At 31.7% G+C, this 14,587-nt stretch overlaps 2 protein-coding genes across 2 annotated transcripts; one reads left to right on the forward strand and one right to left on the reverse strand.

Moving 5' to 3' along the window:
• Positions 1 to 2,166: 2,166 nt before the first annotated feature.
• On the reverse strand, positions 2,167 to 5,639 carry TRIADDRAFT_63785 (expressed hypothetical protein; the record flags this gene model as incomplete). Its single annotated transcript, XM_002111119.1, has 4 exons — positions 2,167 to 2,611; positions 2,931 to 3,084; positions 3,846 to 3,998; positions 5,630 to 5,639. 4 exons carry the CDS (start codon positions 5,637 to 5,639, stop codon positions 2,524 to 2,526), a joined length of 405 nt encoding a protein of 134 aa, XP_002111155.1. The 3' UTR covers positions 2,167 to 2,523.
• A 3,527-nt stretch (positions 5,640 to 9,166) lies between these two features.
• On the forward strand, positions 9,167 to 11,997 carry TRIADDRAFT_54819 (uncharacterized protein; the record flags this gene model as incomplete). The annotated part of the gene is made up of 6 exons (XM_002110581.1): positions 9,167 to 9,303; positions 10,068 to 10,150; positions 10,794 to 10,818; positions 11,069 to 11,150; positions 11,628 to 11,649; positions 11,780 to 11,997. 6 exons carry the CDS (start codon positions 9,167 to 9,169, stop codon positions 11,995 to 11,997), a joined length of 567 nt encoding a protein of 188 aa, XP_002110617.1.
• Between the last annotated feature and the right edge of the window lie 2,590 nt (positions 11,998 to 14,587).

Genomic DNA, 14,587 nt, shown 5'->3' on the forward strand with positions numbered 1-14,587 from the left:
CAAATGGGATAGTTAGAGTAAGAATTTAATTGGAACCTAGACGATTTCAATGTGCAATGGATTTCTTTTGCAATTTTGACTTGCTTGAAGTTGATTTCCAAGTAAAAAGCAACACAGAGCGAAGAAGATTCTGAGAATGGCGCGGACGCAGCAGTGGACGGACTTCAATGTTGATTGCCTCGTTCACTATAAGCGCTTCCGTACTTTTGTGAGCATGCCCTGTTTGTGTTGTTCTTCTAGCGCCATAACTCGGACCTAAACGGTCCAGCTGGTCCACTAGAAATACCGGTATTTTAGTCCATGGAGTACAGTACAATGCTACAGTATACAGTACTGTATAGTATGTTGTGGCGTGTAAAATGGCTGTCATCCCATCCAAATGATTGCCAATGAGGATGAACGATGAGTTACTGGGCGCTAACACGTGATTTATGACTTAATGGGTGATATCATTTTTGGGTACAGTACAATGCAAAGGCATTGTACTGTACCATACTGTAGTGTACTGTACACTGAGTGTACAGTACCGTAAAAGTGGAACGCAAGCCTCATACGTGCTGACGGACGGACTTAGCATGCTGGATACAGTACCAATCTCTATCAGTAAACAGCATCTTGTAGCATAAACTGGCGCTTGATGGTAGACGACATAACAAGTTATAAAGCAAATTTGAAAATTAATTAATGAACAAAAATCTAAAATCAAATTAAAACTAGTTTATGCCCCACTGTTAGAGCAGATAAGACCCTCGCTAGCTGTTCACTGCACCAAGATTGTGCTAGTATGGTACTTTAGAGTTCTAAACTACTCCATCAACTACTGTACTCCGAGTGTGACCATTCTACATGCGTACATATTGTACAATCTAGATGGCGCAATGCAATCAATTCAATTCAATTAAATCGGCATCCAGAAATAGCGGCTATATAATCTTGAAATTAATAATATTTGCCATAATACAAATAAATATTAATTATCGTGGTAATAATAAGTATTAACTGCAATCTGAAATAAGGTGTCGTAATAATATACTGTAACTAGAAGATTTTCTAGTTTAACAACATCTCGATACCAGCGCATATTAACTGATCGCTACTAACGTACTAAATTGGAAGAGCATAGTTCGACCAATGTTAGGTTTGGAATAAATTATAGCGATAGTACAACATCTTCGAAAGCTATGTTTTGGATTGCTACTGATTCTATTGCTCTTACTGTAGCGGCTTCTACAGTAATTGGATCTAATCGACGTTTAAAAATAATGCAGTACGTGCTTGTCATACTATGACTGTATACTATGTGATGTGTAGTGAACACCATTTTATCCAGTAGCAAACTATGGAAATGATAGATTTGCTAGTTTTGAATTGTGAATTCGTGATCCATTTTACTGCCTAGCTAATTTAAGCCCAAATCTGCTAAAAAAAAAAAGTCCAAATCCGTAGCAAATTCTAGTTACAGCAATACTATAGTACGTAAATATTCCTTTATCATGTTTGCAAGAAGAGTAGAAAAAATATCAAATTGTAGGCGCGTATATGAACGTTCTTGTTCTGATTTATTTCCATTGCTGTTCTACGTTAGACCCTACTTTGCAGTTTCTTTGACCTCAAATTTAGGGCTATTACGCGTAGAGCTGATTTTACAACATTATTATATAATGATGGTAAGGAACAAATCGAATAAAACTAATAACAACGACTATATATTTAAGGAAGGATTAGGTTAGACATGGACTTTTTTCTTGTTGTCCATGAGTTCCAGTTACTGTAACAGATGGCTAAGACGGTACCGGTGCGACAGACTCGTATAGTAAATACATTCGATGAAATGGAATAGCAGTTTATTCCCATGACATATGAAAACATGAAACACCAAACTTTAGTTACGGACAGCAATCATATCAGCAGTGTCCGTCATAACTTTCTAATCTCCTTCTAATTAATTATGTGTTGATAACATCACGTACTACTATAGCACTAGGGATTATCGGATAAGCATCATATCCCACTAGAGGTAATAATTAAATTATTAAAGCATTAACGACAACATTCCTGATGTCGATCCCTCTGCTGAGCTGATCTTAGTATTCCATTTGTGCTGATACACCATCAATACGCGCTATATTTCGCGCAGCTACGGACGAAATAAACTACAATTATATTGTCGAAAATCTATTTATTATAATGATACCACGCTATAGATTACACTATAGTATGAAAGACTGAAATTTGACACCTTTCACAAATACAGAGTGAAAGAATCTAACTGTTAACATCAAATAAGCCTTAATATATAAAATTTAATGCAAATTTACTACTGGTTAGGATAGTTGATGGATTTATCCTTTAAAATGTAATGAAACTATCTACCTAGGTTGAAATAGAATAATGTAATAAAAATAAATAAATTATAAAATGATTATAAGTTATCATACTTCATACATTTAAAGCCAAAATATCCAGTATAACTTTAATCTTTATCCTGCACTTGTTTTATAACATTAGTATTGCAGTCGAAGATTAGTTAGAGCTATTCCTAGAATTGGAATTAGCAATATCGATGTAGGCTTTCAATTCTTGATCTATCTCCTTCCATATGGTAACATACCTTTATAGATATTGCAACATTAACAAGATTAATTGAATAGTGAGAAGATAAAAAGTAGCAATAATAATGCCATTATAGTAGTATTTGTAGTGCAGATATTATTGACACAATCGCTTTTATCAAATTTATACTAACAGGTGAATAATTAAGATTAAGGTTACATATCCAAATAAAATGTAATATTACCGATACTAAAATTAAATACTATCGTCACAATAAGTGCAACGGTATGTAATAACTTAAGTAGAATTTCAATTCTAGTTAATACAACGTTTTTAATCGCCTTGTTTAAGGTAGCCTTGAATACAAGAATACTTACTTTCCAACATCGATAGGGACGCCTTCCTTTGTATATACTGTGAACGTTCCACGCTCGAATAATAAATCATGACCGATTGCACCCCATTCAACCATCGATACTTTACCATGAGTAGCTCCTTCTCTTTTCAATGATCGATAAAATTCTGTTATTGCTGTAGGAAAGTGTAAAATTTAACACCTTAATGCTTACACCAAACATTTCCAACCAAAAGTAAATATGACTTTTGTACTGGCCAGTATTGTATTCTTCTTAACCCATTTAATGATATTATCGAAGCAATTGCTTTTTAAATTCATTAAAGGTAATTGTGTCAATAAAGAAAGCCCAAGAATGGGTGCTGATAATACCAAATGGTTAAAGTAATTTAGTTATCTGGCATTAAAAATATATTTTATCTTACACAGCATCCACCTTAATTATTCGGCGCATACTACTCGCATACGTTTATCATTTCGAATGAATCGCGGGCCATTAGCTGATCTCTTTAACTATTTTATAATTCATATTAATCACGAAAAAATGTTGTATAAATCTTAGGGACTGTCCTATTCCGACTTTACGACTGATATAATAATTAAATTAAAAAATTAGTGGCATTGTTGGTAGTACCAGGTACTAGGAGGCAGTAGTAGGTATACATGATTTTTTAAAATAGGATGGATGGTCAAGGTATGTAAATATTATATACGTGTATGCAGTTTGGTACCAAGGAAAGAACATAATTTGGGGCGTATTATGAGATATGCGGTACTATTTAAGAGGACTAGAGTAATAATATGTGGTAGTTCCTAGAACTACACTTGAGATTATAACTTTACTGGTTACTACTTTTACCGTCTAACATTATGTGAAATATTGTGACCAAATGATGCTGTAAATCACACTTTATTCACTCAAGCATGAATTTCCTACCTTCATTGCCTATGACTGATTCATATCCGTGGGGCATTAAAGTGGCATCGGAAGTATACATTGATTTTATCTCATCAAGGTTATTACTATTCAATGTATCATGAAATTTCTTGCTAGCTTTACTAATCTTATCGCCGATATCGGACTCTGAGCCTACAACATTAAGAGAGAGAATAACACAAAGAGATAGCAGAAATGTTAAGAGCATAAGCTGATTTCTACCCTACACTTTCTAGTACAATTTTAGAAGCGGTAATAATTTTTTAGCCGAATAGATCCTTATTGTGAATTCGAATAAACTTGCTTTAACTTAGCTCCATAAAGTATAAATAAGTTATTGTCTGATTATGATAAATCTAAAGATGCTCAAGTTAAGAAAATTTATCGGTAAATCATTTTCAGGTTACAGCTTTGGAATGCCATTGCTAAGAAATTTTTAACCATACGATCTTTTATATATAAATTGTGCAGCAATAGTTTCAACGCATGTGTTACACTAGCATGTCCGGATCTTCATTGCACATAAAATATTTTTCTCATTAAAGAATTGCAATATATAAATTTTATATACTGCTGGCAACTATATCATACTGTTTAATTTAATAAAAGTACGACCAAAATGTTTAAATTCCATGAGAAAATCTATCAGATAGAGCAATTAAAGCCAACAATAAGTTGATTGTAAAAAATAGAGTTCCTAAGAACAGAATCTTTTAAGAACCCTTTTGTAAATCACCATGTAAAAATTTAAGAAATAAAAAACTAAATTTATATCACCAGTAGATTATATTTAATTAAGAACATAGACTAGTTTTGGTGGTAGCCATATAGGACAACATCAATTGTAGGTGATCAAAATGTAATCTAACTTGATTATATTCTTATATGTCATGTTTGCGTACGAAAGTAATTGATGTTAGAGACGGACAAAATGATATATACAACTTGTTCTATTTCGTCATAAATATTCCGATATCAGGTTTAGAAATATAGAGAACTTTATTAGAGCAAAAATACTTAAGGCGCAACTGATCTAATGTGCTGTATTAAGTACTGAGTTGAGCGGTCATCGAATTAAATTTATATCGATCTTATCCTTTCTTCCTGTTATGTAAATCAATTTTATATTTAGTACATGGTTTAGAAATCATATAAATCAATCTAATTGATGATTATTATCTTATTTTCTACTATAGTTTCCGGGTTAAGCAATACCGAAAACTCTAAGACTTTTACAGCAGTTTAAATTCCTATACATCAAAAATTTACAATACATTTTATAAACTCCTTTATCTGTATCTGCTCGTTCATTATTATATAATATAATAAATTTAAAATCGCGTTCAATTACACACTTATTTTTCAGAATTTCTAGCTTAAAGTATCGATGATATAATGCTACACCGCAAAAATATGATAACAAGTACTCTTGCTTTCTACAAAAAGTAAATGTATCAATCATGGAAATAAGATCTCGATCTGTAGGTATGTCGATATCGGTGATTATTATAAAATATTCTTTTACTGAGAACAGAAACTTCAATAAGAAAAATGACTCATGAACCTTCTTATGATTAAAAGAGTCACGCTTGTGCAATGTGGATGGTGTAGCCGTTAAGTACTAATGATATTATGGTAACAGCCTAAGATTTTAATTAAATCTTAACCTTAGTTTAACGCTGCAAATTTGCTAAGGTCACAGATTTAAACCTTCGCGTAATAACTATATCGTGTTAATATTAGCTACCGTGAAATATTCAAATCAAAGAAAGGTAGCTGCTTACCTGATGCCATACTGCGTCTTGAAAGATTCTAACGGATGGCAGACAAAGGTAGAACTAGCTTTTTAAAGGAGATCTCTAGGCTTTGATGATTATCTGACCATATGCTACTAATAATATAGAATTGTGTGGAGAGAAAAATTGCATAATAAAGAATTAATTAACGGTTCTATATATGTTGTCACACCAAGTTTGTATCATGCTGCTTTAGTATGAACTTGTTTTTCGAAATCCTGCTCTATTAATAATAACTTTATTAGTTTTAACATCGGAAATAACAACAAATGATAAATTATATTTTAATTATGGGTTCTCCGATACAGTTCAACTACTGCTGTGCAAACTAAATGAAATTTTTAGATACTGTATATTTATAGTTGGTGTTATTTTTTAAAACTTGTATATGGATAAATATATTTTCAATGAGTGCTTTTCCACTTTAAAGAAGACGATGCTAAGATATTGACATCGTCTTAATATAAGATTTTTGTATTACTCAACATCTTTAAGCCATATTATATGTTGGGGCATTTTAGTCAATATTGGGAACGTATTGCTGATCAACCGTAGGTTGGATTAAGCCATCGTTTCAATTATCTGGTGTTCAATACCGCAATAAAAACAATTTTATATAGTAGAATGTTGTTTCAACTTTGCTAAAAATAGCGTTTAAACCAATCATATCATTCATCTTAATATATTATTTAATTTATTAATGTCGATGTTTACAATACTAGTCTAACATATTCAGTTGTACATACGTTATGCTTATAATAGGAATTAATTAAGAAATTTTTATACTGTAAGTAGAGTGATACCAAGATGTAGCTTTGATACAGAAATGTTTAAATTGCCATAGTTGTTACGTTACGGCAACAATCTACAGTAAAGGTAATTACAGCTTCGATGCTAACTCTTAGATTAAACAGAAACTTTTTATATTTTGTAAAGTAAGGTTTTAATAGAGTATTAACGAAGGAAACGCTATTGGTATGATCACTGTACATAAAATTTATTATTGAGAGAGTCTGTAAACTATAACCAAAGTTTCCACCTTAAGGAATAGGTATCAGTACTTAAGAAAGTTACTGTATACAGTACGTACAGTATTATAAGTTTTGGAGCGGAAAATGATATCTAAATGCACATATACACTGTACACAGTGCAAGAAACGAATTTATAGTTGAGAATGGATTTCTTCGATATACCTTAAAAATAATAAAGAAATGTTAGAAGTAATATGAACGAATAACGGATTAATGCTTAATATGTTCGTAGTGTGTTATTTATAAAATGTTGTAGCTATGATTGTTATTTAAAAAATTTCCGGTGTTGTATGTTCTTTGATAATAGCTTATTGATATTAACTTTGAATTCCAAGCATCAACAGTCATGGAATCCTATTGTGATAAATGTTGATATTGTCACCTTCCACTGCTAGTATTGTTTGTGCGATTAAATATATTATACTTGGATACTGATATAGAGTTCAAGGAGAACACACTTTCTGTCTGTTCTCTCTACAGGTATGTACATTATTTTCATTTATAATAAAATTGATTGATTGCAAGAAAGAATTCTTGTTAATACGCATATAATACTCGAAATTTGATCTGTTTGTAATATTCATCTTAAGGCAACATTTATTAGTCAATCATACCGTAGAATTGTTTTCGTCTTTCAAGCTATTGTGAAATATTATAGATATATTTTGGAGTCTGCTATAGTAAAATTTTAATGATTTATATTTATGTAGTTGTAAGGGATACTTACCAAATATTACGTAGTCCATCTATTGAGGATATAGACATGTACCAAGTGTAATTATTTTCTACTTTATAGAATTAATGCCCATGCTATCAATAAATGAATCAGATTATTTGTATAATTTTCGTTTTATTACATGCATGATTACGTCAATCGTATAAATCATGGGTTATAATATTTATTTAAGCAGTGGTTTGTACCTTTGCAATATATTTTACATTTTACTAGAAGACTACATTACCATTATATGTGTACGTATTAGTTCGATTTATGGACCTATAATAGATTTAGATAGTCTAGCTTCGCAAATATAAATATATCGATCACACATACGGCATACAAAATACGAGTGTGAAAATTGTGAATTAGAATAGTTTTTTCAAAAGTATACTTTTCGATGTGATACTTCAGCTGCAGATCTCAACTGTGAAATGTTACCAATTTTTAGTAGTGTATAATAGTATTTTTATTCAGACCCTCTTAAAGTACTTTATAATTCTTTTGTTTACCATTTCATTACAACTATTCTTATACCCCATAACGTATTAGTATGTTAATGATTCTTCATTTTTTTTATAGTTTATTAAGAACTTACACAATTTCAGCATAAATATGGGGTATATAACTGATATAGAAATAGACATAGTGTAGAGATCAAATACGGTTCAATAGCCATTCACATGGCATTTTTACCACAATTTTGAGGCATATAATAGGTAATAAATCTGAAATTTTCCTAATTTCTGTAGTATTAAAGTAGCATAATCTCCCTATATTATCGTAAATTTGCAAGTATACTGTGGTATATATACTTATGTGAGCATAATAACATATTCTAGAAAGAAATTTTACTTACAGTTCCAATCGTATATTTTAATAGCGCTTAAATCATGCACTTGAATAATAGCATATTATTGTACCTTGATGCTCCTTCAGCACTTTAATAACTTACTCATGATTTTAGATACAATAGTTTATTATTGTGAATAGATTTATATCCGTATGATGCTACGATCTAGATTTATAGTATACTGCGTTTACTACAGAAACCAGAAACTGTCATTATCTTGTATATTTGTACTTATAGTCAAGAATCGCGTGCTAAAATGATAACTAGAAAACATTTGCATGAGCCTTTAGTAATACCGTAGTCATCATTGTCTAACACATAAACTGCTTGGATATTATAGCAAATATTTCTATTCCTCACTATGATACTATGTAATACCCCGATAATTAGTGCACAAATGATGGATAATTACTGTAGCAATACAGTAATTATAGAACTCATAGTAGGAATAGAAATAATATTCTATAGTAATGATAATACTCCAATTATACTATCATTTTATTCTATCAGAAACCATAGTAACGCATCAATGTTTGCTAATTTATTCATGTTCATATAATATTTGTTGCAGGGATCTTTATTATGTACACATAATAAGGCGAAAAATCTCTTTGTTACTTTTATAGTAACAGCTATACGCTGCGATTATGGTACTGCAGTGATCGCAGTTTTTTTTAACACAGTAGATTTCCTTTGGAGTATCTTAGTTGAATATTAGTTCACTGGGCCATCAATATAAGGTGAATAGCATTTTGTATAAGTTAGTATAGATCTTGGTAATCGAAGTACTTAATGTTTTTCTTAAATATAGTAAGTAAATAGGACAACCAAGACATATTATTGACTTGATGGTATCGTTAGTAACAAAATTTTAATTACATTTAGTTTCAGTTAACATAAAGAACATAGGATATAAATTATAATGGCATCAAGTGCAAAAGAACGTATGTTGGGACATTTAAAAGAGCAGCGTTTTCAGCCAGCAAGAGATCAGCTAACCCCTCAGGATGTTCAAGATTTAAAAATTGTTTTTGATGCATTTGATGTTACCAATAATGGGTAGGTAAATTATGTGAGACAGTTTTTTTGTGCTTATTTATGATAAGGGATATCATATTCAAATTATTATATATTAGGTCTAGTCAATAGTACACATGCCCACAGTTTTTAAAATGATAATTTGATGTAGCTGTAGGTAATATTAACGTTATTATTATTTCGATTACTCTAGTTTTGTAGTCTTGCGCTCATAGCTTTGAGTGTTAGCTGTTAGGAGAATCTTTAGTATTTTTTTTATGAGACAACAACGCAACGGCTACGAATTAGTTTTTATGATATAATACCTAATTACTCTAAAGTACTACACTCATAAGTTGTTTTATAAAGTCGGTTCTGAACATAACGTGAAGGAAAAAATTTGGAATGTATTTTACGATGAAGTAGCCTTGAAAGGATTGATGTAATCGTTTTATCGATGCAATAATAAGTTTTATTTGGAAATGGCGGATTATATTTATTATGGTACAAGAATTTTCTGTGATTACAATAATATCAAGAAATCGTGCTCAATACTATCTTAAGTCAACTAGAGCTGTTTTCTGTGTCGTATGGACATACTCATTCTCAAATAGTAATCCTTTGCTGGCTATAGCTATCAAATAGGAATTAGACAAAAAAGATAGAGAAAGTTAATAAACTTAATTATGAGTCGAAAATTTATATCCTGATGTTTATTCGTAATTTTAGAAGTGTGCATATCACGTAAAATGTCTTCTAGTGATTTAAATTAATAAAATAGTTTTATTTGATGACGTTAATTGTAGGCGTATAGATACTCGAGATTTAACGCGTGCCTTAAGGGCCCTAGGATTCAAAGTAACAAAGAAAGATATAATCGAAATGATGAGTAAGGATAACTATATTAAAATAATTCATTAAAGTAGAGTTGTAATATATTATCACATGAAATGTCGGATTACTGTACCTATGCACTCTATTGTTGTGGATTGAAAGCTGTTGCGTAATTTAGGAGATAGCTCTTATAATTTACTAGTAATCTTTGATATAGTCCGCAAAGAGATGGTAAAACTATCATCTTTTTTTCTATTAAATTACTTTTATATATTTATACTTTTCTATAATAGCTATTTTTACTTATTTATTAATTGCAGAGATTTTTGGTATCGTTACATCGACTGTATTATCATAAGTGTATAGTAAATGCCAGGCTCATACAAAAATCCGTTATTTACGTATTACAAATAATATTTTAAATCTTGATAAAGTTTTTTTACTTCAACTTCACTTGTCATCTTGGTGCTTGCTTTTCATACTGATGTAGGATGTTGTTGCATATAAGGTTGATGTAAAAACAATTTAATATTAAAAGAATGGAATACCTTAGGAATTTGTGGTTACTGATTAACTTATTAATAATGTACTCGTATCAATATAAATACACTAACAGTATGGTAACCGTAAAGTGTATCAAAACGATATTAAGTATGCCTTATTTCTCTGTTTTATATTGTCCATTACGTTCTATTTAGCCGACTATGGATTAGACGATAAAAGGTAGGCCTTCTAATTAAATTCACTGTTTACAGCATATTCTCATTTTCCAAGTTTTACTCTGTATTGATAAATGGCGAACTTTCGCTCTTGCTATCTGATCGTACTATCTATAATTAAAATAGGCTAAAGTGCTCACCCTTAGCACTGTTACTTTTTTAGTAATACACGTATGAAGATTCGTATGTAGCTTGTACTAAGATATTGAAAATTTTAAAATTATTTACACAACTCTTTTATTACTATTATATAGCAAAATTGAATTTGACGATTTCCTACGATTTGTAATTGATCGACAAGGTGAAAGTCGTGATATTAAAGAAGAATTAGCTCAGGTAATTCGTTAGCTAGGCATAATAGTAAACTTTCAACTATCGGAATGAACAGTACACTTGTAATTTTTGAACATACAGTGCAATAGTAGTATACTCGTAGCATTTTGCATATCAAGATAAACCTTGAAAGTGTTCGTTTCAGTTAAGATTTTTGATGATGTATTTAATGAAATCGATCGATATTATAAGATGGCGGTTATAAAATTTTGCTATACTCGTACCTGTACACTATACAAGTATCAGTAGGTTTATCTTTTGCACTGTCTCTATCGATGCTTATACATGTACCAAAAGATTGATTTAAAGAATAATGCGCTACTGGCCAGTAGCGTATATGTAACTGATTTATAGCAAGATTTATGTAAACTGTAATGATGAGTAAGAGATTATGCATATCATAATATTATAGTTAAAGATAGCATAACAATAATGATACTAGGATATCATTAACGCTTTTAAATACTATTTTATACCTAGGGATTCAAAATGTTTGATGTAGGTAAGTGTAGAGCAGATAGATACGACTGGTAACCAACGATCAGTTCATAGTTTTATAGTATTTCGTTGGTGTACATTAAGATAAACTAAGTTGAGGCTAAGTATTTAAATACATATTGAATTATTTCTAGATGATACTGGCAAGATTACCACTCAGACGTTGCGTAAAATATGTCAAGAGATAGGAGAGAGTTTTACGGATCAAGAATTACGGGATATGATTAATGAGGCGGATCAAGATGGCGATAATGCTGTCGATGTCGATGAATTTACATCAATTATGCTCAAAACAAATCTATTTAATATGCCTGATTTAGCCGATCAGTTGAATCCAAGTTTGATGAAGTAATGCTTCTATACCATATTGTATGAAATATTTCTATATTGATTATGATGTGGTTTGCTAGCCATCTTAGGCGAGACGAAGGTTTGATAAATTTCGATGGTTTTAAACAATTTTGAAGTGATTTATACTCCTTTGTATACATGCTGTATAGCTATACATATATAGTGCAACAAATATAGATTCAGATATCCTTGCTGGAAATGAAATACAGCTATAAACCTATTTACTGGTATTAATGTACATAGCAATATATCATTTCGATAATTCAGACAAACTGACAAAAATAAGATATTTTTAATAGTTTATTTAGCTTTCATTTTTCATTTCTACATGGCGCTGTGCTATACGCATACAGTGCTCCTTTTGATTGTGATGTTGATAAAGTTATTTCTGATTTATATGTTCTAAATTGGTTGTTAAGCATCACATCACGATGCATCATTTTACCGGAGAAAATATCTGTTGATTTAACATAGGATTCTATTACATGCTAGTTCATTTTACAAAGCAATAAAACAAGTTCTTGTGGATATAAATGCTACTATTTTATAGGATGTACTATTTTGAACTGTCTTTAGAATTTGCCTTTATTATTCTAGTACTTTTTCTTACTGATTATAATTAATTACAAGCAATTTGTTAGCCGGTTTGCGATTGCACAATGTACAGTATAGTATGAATCAAATTGAATCACTATCTGAGATCAATACAGTCTTGCCGTTATCATGTTGCTAACTAATTCAATCATGTGAATATTCTTAATGTAATAATTCTATTTTACCTGACTGGCATAAAAAGTAATGGAAACATTTTATTCAACTGATCCAGATGCGACTGTACGAGCCCGTGAGTACTTACGATCATTGAGTAAAGAAGTACGAATCCGAGAGAGATTTGATATTGTATACTATAGTGTGCAGTATTCAGTATGGTGGTATCAGAATATCGATTTATTTTGAAGGATTTGCTATTAAAGTCTTCGGGTCAATATTTCAAAGAAAGCATTGTAAAAATTAAATTAGAATACAAGTGCTCTGCTGGCTGATGCTCCATGGATGTTAATGAACAAAGATTTGTTAGGCATGACTATCCGGATACAGTAGTAAACCGCTATTACGACATGACTTGTGTGATAACCAAGCTAATTTTAAGTAGGCAAAGTGATTGCTTTGACTAGTTTCATCTTCCTGAAGGTACTGTAGATCAGCAAAAGGATTGATTTGTATTGGAAATTTTAAGGAAGGAACTCAATTTTGCGAATAAAGATTTGCTAGGCATGACTATCCGTATGCAGTAGTCGATGACTATTACAGTGTAACTTGTATGATAACCAGGCCAATTCTCAGAAGGCAAAGTGACTACTTTGAGTAGTTTCACCTTGCTGAATGTGCTGTAGATCAGCGTTTCGTAAAAGGATTGATTTGTATTGGAAATTGCAAAGAAAGATTTGCTAGGCATGATTACGGTATGACTTGTATGATAACCAAGCCAATTCTAAGAAGGCAAAGTGACTACCTTGATTAGTTTCACCTTGCTGAATGTACTATCGATCAACGTTTGGTGAAAGGATTGGTTTGCATTTTGCAAAGAAAGATTTGCTAGGCATGATTACGGATGATAATCAAGCCAATTGTAAGTAGGCAAAGTGACTACTTTGATTAGTGTCTCCTTGCTGAATGTACTATCGATCAACGTTTGGCGAAAGGATTGGTTTGTATTGGAAATTGGAAAGAACTGCATTTTGCAATGAAAGATTTGCTAGGCATGATTACGGATGATAACCAAGCCAATTGTAAGTAGGCAAAGTGACTACTTTGCTTAGTGTCTCCTTGCTGAATGTACTATCGATCAACGTTTGGCGAAAGGATCGGTTTGTATTGGAAATTGGAAAGAAGTAAGCCAATTTTACCCCGTTGTCCATTAGTTGGATTAGTTTCACCTTGCTGAATGTACTATCGATCAATATTTCGCCAAAGGATTGGTTTGTATTGGAAATTTGAAAGAAGTAAATTGAATTTTGCCCCGTTGTCCATTAGCAACTCCCATCGATCGACTATAATAACTCCTCAACACTGTAGTAAAAATGGATCAAACTACCAAGGGCCAATATTACTCAACATTGTCATGATCAATTTACGTGCAATTGGAGCCATCTTAAAGTCAATACTCAATCATTCCAATTTCAAGATGTAATTTTGAGCTAAAGCGCTTTTAACCCATCAGACAAGATGGAGGTAGGAGGCGTGACAACATCGAGTGCCGATGATCACAACGGACTGCTCTCATACTCAGTACAGTCGATACCGGGAGAGTATAGGAGGTCAGAGTCAAATGAAAAGCCATGTGCTTATATTGGGTATCCCGTGTACGATACGGTAACGTAAGCTAAGGGTAAAGTACTGCAGCAAAGGAGTTGAGCAAGGCCTCAAATGAATCGATCTTCTTCTTGGCAAAGCAAGGTAGTTGGAGGCTGTGGCGAGTTGATGATGGAGCGATTTCAAGCTTGATTTGAACTCGGAGTACGTTTGAGAAGCATTCAAAATAGTTTCTGAATAAAAAGGGCAACGGAAGAGACCTACTGTAATCCATCCAT

The sequence above is a fragment of the Trichoplax adhaerens genome, genomic scaffold (genome assembly GCF_000150275.1).
Source record: "Trichoplax adhaerens TRIADscaffold_3 genomic scaffold, whole genome shotgun sequence".
NCBI classification, from domain to species: Eukaryota; Metazoa; Placozoa; class Uniplacotomia; order Trichoplacea; family Trichoplacidae; genus Trichoplax; species Trichoplax adhaerens.